This window comes from Notolepis coatsorum (assembly GCF_963971535.1).
Source record: "Notolepis coatsorum genome assembly, chromosome: 4".
Lineage (NCBI taxonomy): Eukaryota > Metazoa > Chordata > Actinopteri > Aulopiformes > Paralepididae > Notolepis > Notolepis coatsorum.
This window is the reverse complement of record NC_140168.1, coordinates 39,998,202-40,014,682: the sequence shown is the minus strand read 5'-3', so window position 1 is coordinate 40,014,682 and position 16,481 is coordinate 39,998,202. Positions and strand designations below refer to the sequence as shown.

Genomic DNA, 16,481 nt, shown 5'->3' with positions numbered 1-16,481 from the left:
CTGCTGTGGAGAATCAGATGGCCGTTTCCATGGCAGCACAGTTGATGAAAGTTCAGCAGAAGAATAATGTTAGTGGAAGCAAGTCTTGTAACTACAGATGGAACTACAGGGTGCGTTAAGTAACTGAGCGCTCACGGTGAAGATGCTCATTGTGAGCACTGAGCATATATTTGAATCACTTAACGTTCTGCTCTATCGGAGTGCTGAGCAACTGCCTTTAACACATTGAGTGCCAGCCACGAGAAATCTCGTTATTTCATCAATCTAGCCTCACGTTACCATTGGGGATCTATCTGAGCTCGAACAGGGAAAATACCGCCCCCTATCGTCTCTCCGGATGGTATTGCACCCATTGGATTGGACTGAATGAAATGGATGGGAAAAAAAGAGTCCGGAATCCACATTTTACTTGTCAGCAGTGTTGGGACTAACGCGTTACAAAGTAACGCGTTACAGAAACGAAGTTACTTTTTGCCGCAACTAGTACTCTAACGCATTACTTTTGAAATTCAGTAACGCTACTTACGTTACTGAATGGTTCGTCACTGCGTTATTTGCGTTATATACGGCGTAGATTGATAGCGAGCGGTAGTGATTATTATTATTATTATTATTATTATTATTATTATTATTATTATTATTATTATTATTATTATTATTATTATTATTATTATTATTATCCTCATATCCTGTCTGCCTGGCTGCGGGGAACGCTATGCTGGGGGCGTGTTTTGTTTACTATTCCTAATAATGGCAGCGCCCAGGCAGAGCACTCGCGTATTTCTCTTTTGTCGAGCGAAAAGAAAATAACGTTTTAGTTATGTCATTTGTGTTTTGGCTCAAAGATACTGGAGTCCAGACCAGAGAGCGTCAGTCAGTGGCCACTGGCCATCAGAAATGCGCAAACCAGAAATGCGGCTACGGAAAGAAATAGACCCTCTATTGTAAACAAAACAAAACGAAACGAACTAACAAACCATTTAGCAACTACTTGGAGAGATAATTAATATACAATACAACATGGAAACGAGATAAAGAACATGTTTGAGGCGCTGCTGGAGTCAACTGGACTAACGCTACTACATCTCGACCACCGCAGACTTTGGTGAGTCAGTGCAATGTGTTTACTGAAACTAAGTTGATCAACGGATTTTGACTGTACGCAATCTGCCAGGGAATCTCATAATACTAATCAAACAATATAAATATAGTCCTTTCATGCACAATTGATATCCTAACTATTCTAACGTTGCAATGCTTTGATTGATATCTTAAACAACGTTGCAACTTGCAAGATGGTGAATGAATGAAAACTTTATTTAACAGATTGCAGAATGGGTACAATACAGTACGGCTCAATACATACAATTGTTAAGGGGATGCAGACCAGAGAAAGACGTTTGTCTTGTTTACATCAGGGTCCCCCATTTTCAATTCATATAGACATTTATGACATACACAACATACATGACATTTATGGCATAGGGACATATAGGTATTTAGTACTGATACATTTGTGACAAACGGTATTCAAATATACAGTACTGTTGTCTGTTACCCCTAGCTTTGGGTAGGGCGTTCCACATTGATGTGGCATAATTGCGAAACGTGTTTAGTCCCTTGTTTGAGCCGAATCTGGGTTTTACATGATTTGTTGAGCTTCCTCTGGTGTAGTGGTTGTGGTATTCACTGACCTTTGGGAAGTATTTTGACATGTACATGGGTACCCCGGTCGTATAGTGTATCTTGTAGACCAGGCCCATTGCAAGTTGCTGTACTCTGTCGTCTACTCTAAGCCATCCTAGGTTGTCAAAGTGGGCAGGGGTGAGGTGGGTTCTGGGGTTCAGGTCAAGTAGTAGTCTGACCAGTTTGTTTTGTGATGTTTGTAATTTTGTTTTAAGCGCCTTTGAGGTGCTTTGGTACCATGAGGTGCACGCATAGTCGTAGTACCCTTGAATTATAATGGTTATAATGAAACGCTCCGGCGACATCAAGGCTGTTCCTTCATGGGCATGGGACTCGGGAGCAATCTTTTTTTTTTGTTTTTTTTTTTTAATAACTAAATAGTTACTTTTCACAGTAACTCATTACTTTTGGGTGTAAGTAACTAGTACAGTAACGAAGTTACTTTGAAATGAAGTAACTAGTAAAGTAACTGAGTTACTATTTTTCAGTAACTAGCACAACACTGCTTGTCAGGCATGTAACCGGAGACGATCCCATTCATTGCCGAGCCGCAGAACAGCGTGGAATATGTGTTTCCAGTACCCAGCGTTGGATCAATAAACACGATCGATATTTGGAATAGCGATCAGGAATTGGAATAATCTTTTTGGAGAACATCTGATCTGAGGTAAGGAATCTATTTGACCAGTCTTGGGATAATCAGAGTTTTTTTCACCTATATCTCAGCGTGTCCCATATGTGTGTGTGTGCGTGTGTGTGTGTGTGCTGATCAGGAAATAAGATAATCGATTTTTCAGCCCGCTTCTCTAGCGTGCATAAGTACACATATACTATCGATAATCTAGCATTTATTTGAAAACGATTAACACTTTAAGTGCCGAAAACATGTTTAGGCGTCCTTCCCCGCCATGCTCAAGTTGCCGAGGACGCCGTAACTCGTCTTTGTTCTGTTTACATCTTTTTTCGATTTTCCCAGTCTGAACTTCACCGCAGAGCTTTTGGCAGAGAGTTTGAACAGAAAACTGCATTTCCTCTCAAATTACACTAGGTGGCAGTGTCCCCCTATTTTCTAACACTGTATCACAAGATAATGAATATTGCACCCCACAATGAATCTGGCATTTGATTGGCCAGCATACCTGACCAGTGTGACCACAGGTATAAAAGTTTAGCGGGATCCCAGAATCGACGAGGTTTTGTAGGGGAGAGAGAGAGAGAGATAGATAGAGCGATAGAGAGAGAGATTGAGAGAGATATTTGAATTGAGATCAGCCTATAGTCTATATTTATAGTTTTATACAGTATAGTGGTAGTATCAGAACAATTGTAAGGTTTCAGCTGTGCTTTAGAAGTACTTAGTCGTGCTAAGTAGTAGTACTATTGTGAGGGAGGGCAAGGCCACCCGCATTTCATTGTATACTTGTATGCCGTGACAATTAAAACTCTTGACTTGACTTGACTTGAAGCGATTAGTATGTAGTCTAGGTAGTATATTTCAGTAGTAGTAATAGTAGTTTGATCTGTTAGTAGTTCCATTTAGATCAGTATGAGGAGACGTAGTGTAGGTAAGAGAGGCAACAGACCGACAGCGGATCGGTTTGTTCAAACGAAGCTGGCGTTTGGACCCGCCGTTGCAGCAGCAGTAGCACCAACGACCGGACCTTTGGTAGCTCCGATCGGAGAGGTGGCTGCTGTGCTGATATCTTCTTCAGCAGAGTCCTCGGACAGCGATTCAACGGTCCATGAATCTGATGGGAGCGCCGATTGGGAACCACCAGGTAAGGATTGTGTGTGTGTGAAACGTGTATATTTGATGATGATTTACCTAACGCTAATTGATTCATTGTATACTGTGAATATGTAACGTTAGTTCGCCAACCAACGCCGGTATGCATTTATTATAGCTCCGGAGTCATCTGACGAGGATATCGATCTGGGTCGGAGGTATTATGGTTCTGATTCATCTCACGAGTCCGACGGGGGACGCGGTGGTGGTCGAGGGGAGAAGGGTAAGTCCCTTGAGCATGCATGTTCAAATCGATAGTTGCATGCTATAGAGGCAGAGGCATCACCATGTGCTATATATTTGATTGTGTGTGTGTGTGTGAGCTGTAATCAATGGAATTGTGCTAAATGCTATGCTACACATGCATATAGAGGCCACCATGTGCTGCAAAGTTCAAAGCTGTTGGATAGGGGTCATGCCCTTTGATCTTTGTGTGTGTGTGTGTGTGTGCTGTAATCAATGGAATTGTGCTAAATGCTATGCTACACATGCATATAGAGGCCACCATGTGCTGCAAAGTTCAAAGCTGTTGGATAGGGGTCATGCCCTTTGATCTTTGTGTGTGTGTGTGTGTGTGCTGTAATCAATGGAATTGTGCTAAATGCTATGCTACACATACATATAGAGGCCACCATGTGCTGCAAAGTTCAAAGCTGTTGGATAGGGGTCATGCCCTTTGATCTTTGTGTGTGTGTGTGTGTGTGTGTGCTGTAATCAATGGAATTGTGCTAAATGCTATGCTACACATGCATATAGAGGCCACCATGTGCTGCAAAGTTCAAAGCTGTTGGATAGGGGTCATGCCCTTTGATCTTTGTGTGTGTGTGTGTGTGTGTGTGCTGTAATCAATGGAATTGTGCTAAATGCTATGCTACACATGCATATAGAGGCCACCATGTGCTGCAAAGTTCAAAGCTGTTGGATAGGGGTCATGCCCTTTGATCTTTGTGTGTGTGTGTGTGCTGTAATCAATGGAATTGTGCTAAATGCTATGCTACACATGCATATAGAGGCCACCATGTGCTGCAAAGTTCAAAGCTGTTGGATAGGGGTCATGCCCTTTGATCTTTGTGTGTGTGTGTGTGTGTGTGTGTGTGCTGTAATCAATGGAATTGTGCTAAATGCTATGCTACACATGCATATAGAGGCCACCATGTGCTGCAAAGTTCAAAGCTGTTGGATAGGGGTCATGCCCTTTGATCTTTGTGTGTGTGTGTGTGTGCTGTAATCAATGGAATTGTGCTAAATGCTATGCTACACATGCATATAGAGGCCACCATGTGCTGCACACACACACACACACACACACACATGTACATGTACATGCTTTGATGTACAATGGCCGCTGATTTATTTTGTGTTCATACAGGATCCGACACAGAGTCCGGCGCAGGTACACCAACATGCTTGGGTATGTACTAACTACATTCATGTATGTAAATGTATTACTATTGTGTTTTATGAGACTTACTTACTGAATGAATTTAATCCAATTCAGATTCTGGCGCAGACTCCACAGAGAGTGACGCAGAGACTGGCAACGACATAGGATCACATTCTACTCCTGCAGGTAATTGTACATAAAATATAACACATAATGCTATATATATATATATATATATATATATATCATGTAAATAAAATGACAATACGTTGCCCTAGTGTAATGTATTACATCATGTGATTCTAGAACTGGATGCTAGTCTGGACATGCCGGAACCCGTTGCAGGGCGGAAACGCACATCTAAGAGCGGTAAGTTGGCCTCACTCTGCACACCACTTCCAGCTCTGACCTCTGACCCCCACACCACGTCCAGCTCTGACATCTGAACCCCACACACACTCACTCATTCACTCACACACAGTTTGAATGAATGAATGTTTGTCTACAGTAGGGGTGTTATAGTATATTTGTATAATTGACAGGTCGTGGCGTGCGACGCGGAGGAGCGAAGAGCAGGGCTGCGATCCGTCAGGAAGAGGAGAATGCCTGGTCTCGTGAGGGCTGGGTGCCTCACAGGATCCCCTTCACAGCCCAACCGGGGTTGCTCCAGGACGCCGCGGCACTGAAATCGTACCGGCCTGCAAAATGGCTAGATCTGTTCCTGACGGATGCTTTTCTCAATTCCATTGTTGCCCAGACCAACCTCTACGCTGATCAGTCCATTGCCCGGCTGGACCCCACGCTAACCAGTAGCAGGGCACTGCTTTGGAAGGCCCTCACATTGAAAGAGCTGAAGAAGTTCCTTGGACTCAATTTCCTGAGCAGTGTCCTTCGGAAGCCTCGCGTGGACATGATGTGGACCACAGACGATATGATGTACACACCGTACTACTCGGAGACCATGCCACGCAACCGGTATCAATTGATCTGGCGATTCCTCCACTTTGCGGACAATACATCCCTGGAAGTTAGACAAATTGTGTAAGGTACGCCCTGTAGTCGACCATGTCAACGCGAGGTGCAAGGAACTGTACCAGCCCGAACGTGAGCTCGCCATTGACGAGGGGGTGATGGCATGGCGAGGCCGCCTGACCTTCCGGGTCTACAACCCCAACCCGGTATGGCATCAAGTCGTACTTCCTGTGCGAATCACGCACAGGATATTGCTTTGCATTTAAGCCATATTGCCGGGAAGGCTCGCTCCTGGGGGACACGGTCGTCGGTCTGCTTGGACGTTTGTCTGGGGCCGGATATACGTTGTACATGGATAACTTCTACAACAGTGTACGCATGTCCGCCAGGCTCCGACAGTTGAGGACCGACGTCTGTGGTACCCTCAGGAAGCACCGGGGGGAGCCAGCCATCATCAAGAACGTGACCAAATGTGACATCGGTGTGGGGGAGCGCATTGCGGTCAACAACAAGGAGGTCCTGATCGTGGCATGGCGCGATAAGAGGATCGTGAAGACCATCAGCAGCTACCACGAGGACACCATGGAAATGGCGAAGGTGTGGAAGAAGCAGAAGAAGGGCAAAGCGCTGAGGGTGGAGATGCTCAAGCCGTCATCAATCATGCCGTACAATAAATTCATGAACGGCGTCGATCAGCTGGATCAAAACCTCTCGTACTATCCGGTTACACGTAAGACTGGAAAGTGGACCAAAAAGTTTGTGATGTATCTGATCCAAATATGTATGTTCAACGCTTTTGTCTTGTACAAAAGCAAGCACCCACAAGGGCATTACTACAACCTCTTCCGGTTCACCAGGGCTGTGGCGCGGACCTACACAGGGGGTCAGGAGAAGAAGATTCCTGGGGTGACAGCGGAGATGGAGGCGGAGGCAGGGGGTGGGGGTGAGGAGGAGGCAGGGGGTGGGGATGAGGAGGAGGCAGGGGCTGAGCAGGTGGGGCGTGACGGGCAGCACGACCCTAGGGCCCCACCGGGGGACCCGCAGAGCAGATTAGTGGGTGGCTTTGTGAAGCATGTAATGGTTGCATACAAAGCCACCCCCAAGCAAAAGCTACCGTGTAGGAAATGTTGGGTCTGCAGTAGGCGTGGCATCAGGAGTGAGACCAGATATTTTTGCACATCGTGCAAAGTCCCCCTGCATCGTGACAAATGCTTCGCTCTGTACCACACAAAGAGGGATTTCTCTAAATAGTTTCTTTATTAGTTGTCATACAGAAGTACAGACTACTTCTAAATAATCCGGCACACAGAAGTACAGATTACTTCTAAATAATCCATCATTGTGTGATACAGACAGAACCATGTGTACCGGTACATAGTATAGCTAGCTGAGAGTAGTATAGTATAGTATAGTATAGTATAGTATAGTATAGTATAGTGTATGGGTAGTTGCACTGTTTTCTGTACAAGACAAATGCGTTGAACACATGTATTTGGGCCACGGTTGTCGATATTGCATAGGCATGTTTGGACCACTTGCAGATGAGACGTTATGTTAGCGATCTAGCTGTGTCGACTCCATTCATCATTTGCATTGTGTGTGTATATGGTTTATTTTTTTATTTATCTTTTTCCCCCCTAATTTTTACCGTTTGCACAGAACCAATGGTTGCTGACAGTCACCCAGTTTATAAAAGTATATACTGTAGGTAACATACCACACTTTTCTAATGCAGTCCATTGGCCTCTTATTTATATACTTTGGAAGCATGTATTGGATATTTTTTGGTCCACAGATCATCTGGCGATTCATCCATTTATCAATGGACAATGCAGTCATCGATGCGAGAGACCAAGTAAGATATGCCCTGTAGTTGATCATGTGATGTGCCTGTACTGTGAATGTTACCAGCAAACTTCTAAATGCACTGAAACAATGGTTGGTTATCCTCCAGTGTTCACTTTTCATAAGGTATTGTCTTGGTAAATTACCATAATCCTATACTGTGAATGTTACCAGCAAACTTCTAAATGCACTGAAACAATGGTTGATTATCCTCAAGTGTTTACTTTTTATAAGGTATTGTCTTGGTAAATTACCATAATCCTATACTGTGAATGTTACCAGCAAACTCCTAAATGCACTGAAACAATGGTTGGTTATCATCAGCCAGTGTTCACTTTTTATAAGGTATTGTCTTGGTAAATTACCATAATCCTATACTGTGAATGTTACCAGCAAACTCCTAAATGCACTGAAACAATGGTTGGTTATCATCAGCCAGTGTTCACTTTTTATAAGGTATTGTCTTGGTAAATTACCATAATCCTATACTGTGAATGTTACCAGCAAACTTCTAAATGCACTGAAACAATGGTTGATTATCCTCCAGTGTTCACTTTTTATAAGGTATTGTCTTGGTAAATTACCATAATCCTATACTGTGAATGTTACCAGCAAACTTCTAAATGCACTGAAACAATGGTTGATTATCCTCCAGTGTTCACTTTTTATAAGGTATTGTCTTGGTAAATTACCATAATCCTATACTGTGAATGTTACCAGCAAACTCCTAAATGCACTGAAACAATGGTTGGTTATCATCAGCCAGTGTTCACTTTTTATAAGGTATTGTCTTGGTAAATTACCATAATCCTATACTATGAATGTTACCAGCAAACTCCTAAATGCACTGAAACAATGGTTGGTTATCATCAGCCAGTGTTCACTTTTTATAAGGTATTGTCTTGGTAAATTACCATAATCCTATACTGTGAATGTTACCAGCAAACTTCTAAATGCACTGAAACAATGGTTGATTATCCTCCAGTGTTCACTTTTTATAAGGTATTGTCTTGGTAAATTACCATAATCCTATACTGTGAATGTTACCAGCAAACTTCTAAATGCACTGAAACAATGGTTGATTATCCTCCAGTGTTCACTTTTTATAAGGTATTGTCTTGGTAAATTACCATAATCCTATACTGTGAATGTTACCAGCAAACTCCTAAATGCACTGAAACAATGGTTGGTTATCATCAGCCAGTGTTAACTTTTTATAAGGTATTGTCTTGGTAAATTACCATAATTTTATACTGTGAATGTTACCAGCATATGTGTCTAATGCACAGCAACAATGGTTGGTACTGATGACTTGTCACCCAGTTTATTGAACATATTTTGAAATAAAAATGTTAATTTCATCAAAGTTTCAAGTTTTCTGCATTGTAAAGTATTCTGTATTTTATAATAATGTTTTCTGGACCTACACCAGTAGTTATAACTTACTTGTTCATTAGCGCCAGGCATGGTAGTTGATAAGGTAGTAGTATTTCCAAGTGAAACTAATTGATATATTATCAATACAAGCTATTATTACTTTATGAATGTGTTTATCATGTATGGACGAATAAATTGGAAAACAGGTAGGTACAGAGCAACACAGTGTCTACAACACGGGAGCAGATTATGCACAGTACATGAATGAGAAACAGTCAAAATGTTTTTTTTTGTTTATTGCATGCACATGATCTATAATACCTGATCGGTACAATATCTACTAACCTGATCAATACAATATATTCCCACCTGATCGATATAATAGTATTACTGCATTTCAAGTTTGTCAGTCAGTCAGTCGGACTGTCAATCAAACAATCAAACAATAAATCAATCAAACAACCAACAAAACAATCTATCAATCAATCAAACAATAAAACAATCTATCAATCAAACAACCAATAAAACAATCTATCAATCAAACAACCAACAAAACAATCTATCAATCAAACAACCAACAAAACAATCTATCAATCAAACAACCAATAAAACAATCTATCAATCAAACAACCAACCAACAAAACAATCTATCAATCAAACAACCAATAAAACAATCTATCAATCAAACAACCAACAAAACAATCTATCAATCAAACAACCAATAAAACAATCTATCAATCAAACAACCAACAAAACAATCTATCAATCAAACAACCAACAAAACAATCTATCAATCAAACAACCAATAAAACAATTTATCAATCAAACAACCAACAAAACAATCTATCAATCAAACAACCAACAAAACAATCTATCAATCAAACAACCAATAAAACAATCAATCAATCAAACAATCTATCAATCAAACAACCAATAAAACAATCTATCAATCAAACAATAAAACAATAAAACAATCTATCAAACAAACCATCCATCCATCCATCCCAGTCTAAATTGCTTTATAACACGTTCAGTACCTATTATCACCTGGCGGCGCACCGTTCATAAAAGTGCCTGTAACTCCTTTTCTAAAGAATCCACCTGGATTTTTACCTTGTGTTGACCTTTTTTAACTTGTAATTGTGAACGAACAAAGACATGCAGAAACAAACGTTTTTTTTCATTGTGTACATCAACTTGTCGTCGTCAAATGAGCCAAACCATTTCCCCATAGTTATAATATAAAATATAGAAATAGCTCCGCTTAGATCATGAGATATGCTAAAATCGCCCAGGAATCCTGGCAATGCACAGTCATTTCCGGATTTCTGGCCAGCATTCAAAGTGTTAATAAATAGGCTGAAAAATGACAACGTGTTTTGTGTATTCCACTAAAGCGTGATTCCTGCAGAATCACCTTTTTTTCTGGAAGTTTCCAAAAACGAACGTTTTTCAAAATGGTATAAAACGGAAATGTACCGATTAAAAAACAATCCGTTTCGACAATGTTGACTGCAAACAAGTCATTGATAAGCGACGGGCGTATTAGACACATAGCCATCATTTAAGATATAGTTTATGCGTTCGCAAATGTGCTCGCCCTCCCATTGACTACAGCGCCGGCACTCAAGCACTAAATCGCGTGCCCCCTGCTGGCACTCAAAGTGTCAATGACCCCTCCGCATTTGACAGATGTAAGAGCGTCCGTGTAGGATCCATTTCTGAGCCGCTCAGTTACTTAACCGTTTCTAGAAGGACTACCAACGTCTCTCTCAAGACAAGTCTGATCACTCCTCCACTCCTGCCTAGCCCTCAGTCATCTCCTCCACTACTGCCTAGCCCTCAGTCATCTCCTCCACTCCTGCCTAGCCCTCAGTCCCCCTTCCTCTCTCTCTCTGCTCTCTCTCTCTCTCTCTCTCTCTCTCTCTACACTCATTGTCTCTCTCTCTCTCTCTACACTCATTGTCTCTCTCTCTCTCTCTCTCTCTGCTCTCTTCATCACAGGAGCAGAGTCAGGTGTCCGAGACTCGTTTACACCAGCTGTCACTCGGCAGCTCATCTTCAGCTTTGCCATAAAGACCCGGTCCTGACTCCGCGAGTTTGCCCGATCGTAGCCTCAGTTTTCTCCGTTGGTCTCACGTGTTTCTAGTCATTATTTCTCGTAGCTGTTCCGTCAGCATTTTCGGAATATTCCTGTTGCTTGTTCCGTCAGCATTTTACCCCGCTCCAATTGGCTTGTTGCCGTTCTGTCAGCATTTCGCCTCGCCTAATTCCTGTTCTCCTATGCCTTCGGCCTACTCCTCGACCTCCTTCCTCGCTTGGATCCCCCCTTTCACCATCAGCTCCGCCAGCCTTCCCCCTCGTCCGGTCCCCAGCCCCAACCTGCTTTGTAATAAACACACCCCGATCTTGAGGTTTTAATCTACTGCCTGCCTGCCTGCCTGCCTGCCTGCCTGCCTGCCTGCCTGCCTGCCTGCCTGCCTGCCTGCCTGCCTGCCTGCCTGCCTGCCTGCCTGCCTGCCTGCCTGCCTGCCTGCCTGCCTGCCTGCCTGCCTGCCTGCCTGCCTGCCTGCCTGCCTGCCTGCCTGCCTGCCTGCCTGCCTGCCTGCCTGCCTGCCTGCCTGCCTGCCTGCCTGCCTGCCTGCCTGCCTGCCTGCCTGCCGCACTTGGGTTCACTAGTCCAGCCCTGGCATCTTGATAACGGCAACTAATGAGTAACTAACAAGACGTGACCCTTTCTACACATCAACGCCATCCAGTGGTTTTCTGCCACAGGGTCCTCGGTTACCATGGCAACCACTCACCACAGAGATCGTTATTCATTTGAAACATATTTAACCCTTTCACTACGCTTTTCACTACCACACTACAGAAGGTTAACCTTTTATAGTGTGGTAGTGTAAGGGTTCAAACTCACATTTCACCTCAAAATTATTATCATTTTACTCAACATAAACTCAACATCACATTTAATTATTTTCTCTGAATATGTTTGTTTTGTAGCAAATATAGTCACAAATGTCTCGCACAAATGTCGTGCTCAATAATGCTCCTTGTTATAGAGTGTTTCTTCTCCCTTTCTACTCCTAGGACAGTGCATGCAACTATGTTATAATGTTATAATAACTGACAGTGTTCATCAACATTTTGCTTTTGCCATGGAAACACATCGCCTTTCTGTTTCATGAACCGAACCAATTCTGATTCCTGTGACAATATTATTGACCATTCTATGATAGCCATTTGATGATGTGCTGTCAGAAGTAGTATTGTCTCCCGGTGCTTAACATTAGGGCTGTGTCCCATCCTCCTCATACTCTATCATTCTAGTGAGAACATTGGGGCCATGTCCCATCCTCCTCATACTGTATCATTCTAGTGAGAACATTGGGGCCATGTCCCATCCTCCTCATACTGTATCATTCTAGTGAGAACATTGGGGCTATGTCCCATCCTCCTCATATCATTCTAGTGAGAACATGGGGCTGTTCCTTTATTGATCCCCTTGGGGACATTTGGGTGTCCTAGCAGCATGGTTGTGGATTACAGAAGGACCCCAGCCCCACTCAACCGCATCACCCTGTGTGACTCCCCAGTGGACACTGTGGAGTCCTTCCGCTTCCTGGGAACCATCATCTCCCATGACCTCAAGTGGGAGCTGAACATCAGCTCCCTCACCAAGAAAGCACAGCAGAGGATGTACTTCCTGCGGCAGCTGAAGAAATTCAACCTGCCAAAGACAATGATGGTGCACTTTTACACAGCCATCATTGAGTCCATCCTCACCTCCTCCATCACAGTATGGTACGCTGCAGCCACGGCCAAGGACAAAGGCAGGCTGCAGCGTGTCATCCACTCTGCTGAGAAGGTGATCGGCTGCAATCTACCATCTCTCCAGGATATGTACGCCTCCAGAACCCTGAAGCGTGCAGGTAAGATTGTGGCCGACCCCTACCACCCCGGTCACAACCTGTTTGAGTCGCTCCCCTCTGGCAGGAGGCTGCGGTCCATCAGGGCCAAAACGCCACAAGAACAGTTTCTTCCCCCACTGTGTTACATTAACACACACCTACTGGACTATATACTTGCCCACTGTATTGTTACCTCATTCTAATTAGTGTATATAATTGACCACAGCTGCCCAGTTGTACAGCCCTGACCTATTCCTATTTTATTTTTACTTAAAATGTTACTATATTCTATTGTGCTATATTTAATTTAGTTTATATCCCATCTGATTTATTCAACCTCTTATTTACAGTTGTACAGCCCTGGCCTATATTTTATTTCATAATTATATTATTCTATTGTGCTTAACTTGGCTCATATTTTATTTAATTTGACTCCACCTCTTTATTGTATTATCTGTCTGTTAATGTCTGTCCGCTAATGTCGCACCGATAACGTCCAAAGCAAATTCCTTGTATGTGAAAACTACTTGGCAAATAAAGACCTTTCTGATTCTGATGGGGGAGGGGAGGTACTGGTATGGGCAGGGGAATAGTAGAACGACAAGACAAATATAGGCAATACAATTATAATAAAGATACAAATAAATAGTGTAAACAATATAATTAACTCTGAATATAACAGTGTAATCAAAGGTGCAGATGAGGGTCTGTATGCCCTATCAGATATAGTATGTTACAATAAAAATGTATATATAATAAATAAATAATTAGAATCTGAATATATACTATGAGTAAGTAAAGTAAACAGTATGCACAGGTACAGTATACACAACTGGCATGACATACGGTGGTAACAGTTTTTTCCCCACAGCAGTCCGAACACTAAACACCCTGGCCCGCCCCCCTTTGCACAGACGGGCAAGCATCCGTCACTGACTGACACTGTTACATGTGACTGTCCTGTATGTATTTCTATATATATGTATTTATTGTGGGGATTGGGAGATGGGAGGGGGGCGTTTGATGTCTGATGTTTCATGTTGATGTCCCAGTGCTTTTATTTTAATTTTTTTTTTTATCTTTTTCCCCCTCCTTTTTCCTCCGATTTTCTCCCATCCCAATGTTAGTCGTTATGCCAATTCCCAATCCCCTTCCTGGTCGCTGCGCACTTACCCCCCACAGTCGGTCTGGGAGAGTGGGGGCTATCACGTGCTTCCTCCGACACACGTCTAGCCAATCAACCGCTTCTTTTCACCTGGCAGCGCGGACTCTCACTGAGAGGGTGTAACGTGTGGAAGGATCACACTACCCCCCTTAGATCCTATCCGCGCTGAGCAGGCGCCCCGACCGAACTGTAGGAGTCGCTGTTTACAACGACCCGGACCCACCCCGCCAGCTTTCCCACCCTCTAATACAGCCAATTGTATTAGTGTGAACGGCCAGCCAAGCTGGTGACAACGCCGGAGCTGTGAGCTGGATTAGAACAGGCGAATCCAGCCGCTCCGGTGTTGGTGACAAACGCAATCTCCGCTACGCCACCTGACCGCCCGATGTCCCAGTGCTTTTAACAAACTGTACCGCAAACAATTACCACCAACCATCGTTGTGTGGCATTAAAGTATCTTGTATGAGTCAGACAGTGGACACACTTAGTGATCAGACAGTCTGATGATCAAAGAACGGTTTAGAGGAAATTGGCCTCTTAAAAATACATGCCCATTACAAAGAGTTCACATAGGTGATCAGCCACCCGCAGAAGGAGTTCATTTCCTTCCCTGGCGGCAGACATGACAGCTGATAGTGCTGATCCTGTTCTTTTTGTCTTTATCTCAGATACACTTCCAGATCGACTCCACTATCCTTCTCCAGTAAGATGAGAGTGATATTGAGAAAAACAATTAGGAATGGCGGCTGGGTGGCGCAGCGGACATTGCGCTCGTCACCAACGCATGAGACACCGGTATCGAATCCGGCTGTCGGCATTGCCTCCGGCTTGGGCCAGCCGTCATACTAACTCAATTGGCAGAGTTAGCAGGTGGGAAGTTGATGGGTGGTAATCTGGACGTTGTAAACAGCGACTCCTACAGGTCGGTTGGGGCGCCTGCACAGCAGAGACAGGAAAATGGCGGGGGCAGTGTGAGCCTCCTACACGTTACTCCTCGCCAAATGAGAGTCCGCGCTGGCAGGTGAAAAGATGCGACTGGCTGCCTACACATGTATCGGAGGGGACAAGCGATGGGCTTCTATCCTCCCTACAACCGGCCAGTGGGGGGCACATGCGAGCAACGATCAAGACACGGGAGGGGAGAATTGGCACGGCTAAATTGGGATTGGAGATAATTTGAAAAATAGGAGAAAAAGTGGATAAAAAAAAGAAAAACAATTAGGAGACAGCGTACCAGTTCGTACCTTTGGGAACCTCTAATACGCGAGTGTGTTATCCAGTCAGTGTTGTAGGACTGATTGATTGATTGAAAACTTTATTAACAGATTGCAGAATGGGTACAGTACAGTACAGCTCAATACATACAATTGTTAAGGGGATGCAGACCAGAGAAAGACTTTCGTCTTGTTTACATCAGGGTCCCCCATTTTCAATTCATCGTAACTAGTGCTGTCAGGCGATTAAAAAAATTAATCTAATTAATTACAGGATTTGTAATTAATTAATCTAATTAATCGCATTTTAATCGCATTACCATTTTATGCCTCATATTCTATATTCTATAATCATATTTCAAATTGCATGTGTCCGGATGGCAGAATTCAGTACTGTATCTACAAAACCTTCTGTTTAATCATCTTCCATCTATTAATTTGCTTAGATTTTTCAGGTCTGGTCAATTTGAGCATGGTGTTATTCACAGTCAAAGATAAAAAAAGATTTATTGATATTCTCATTTGGTTCATTACAATTTACTCAAAATAAAATGTTCATTCAATCAATCACAGCGCAGATTGATTGATTGAATGAAAATGTTATTAACAGATTGCAGAATGGGTACAATACAGTACGGCTCAATACACACAATTGTTAAGGGAATGCAGACCAGAGAAAGACTTTCATCTTGTTTACATCAGGGTCCCCCATTTTCAATTCATAATGAATTGTAAGTAAGGGTGCAACTTGCACCGTACAATCCATTCTTTGTGGATCTAGCCCACAGTATTTCTGACACTGGGAATACATTCCCTGAGATTCATAGATGTCCCTAGAATCAGATACCAAGAACATGCAAATGGACCATATTAAAAAAATATCTGTAAATGTGTATTCTACATGCTTATGGAATGAATGAGATACAAAAAAAATATTATTATTAAAAAAAAAAAAGAAAAAAACTTTTTTGTAATTAATTTTGAGTTAATTTTCATAACGCGATTATTTGCTGTGTAATTAATTAATCTTAATTAACGCGATAAACTGACAGCCCTAATCGTAACATATATGACATACAGATAGGCAGTACTGCTACATCTATATATTTATGACATACCATATTTGTAAATACAGTACTGT

General features: G+C 42.8%; 1 protein-coding gene across 1 annotated transcript in view; it reads right to left on the bottom strand.

The window, feature by feature from the left end:
• The window catches only part of LOC311226489 (stromal membrane-associated protein 2-like), a 47,729-nt gene that overhangs the window by 5,564 nt on the left and 25,684 nt on the right, over positions 1-16,481 (bottom strand). Inside the window, exon 3 of the mRNA XM_084311914.1 lies at positions 12,617-12,780. Within this exon, the coding sequence (XP_084168040.1) occupies positions 12,617-12,780 (164 nt within the window). The remainder of the gene's footprint in view (positions 1-12,616; positions 12,781-16,481) is intronic.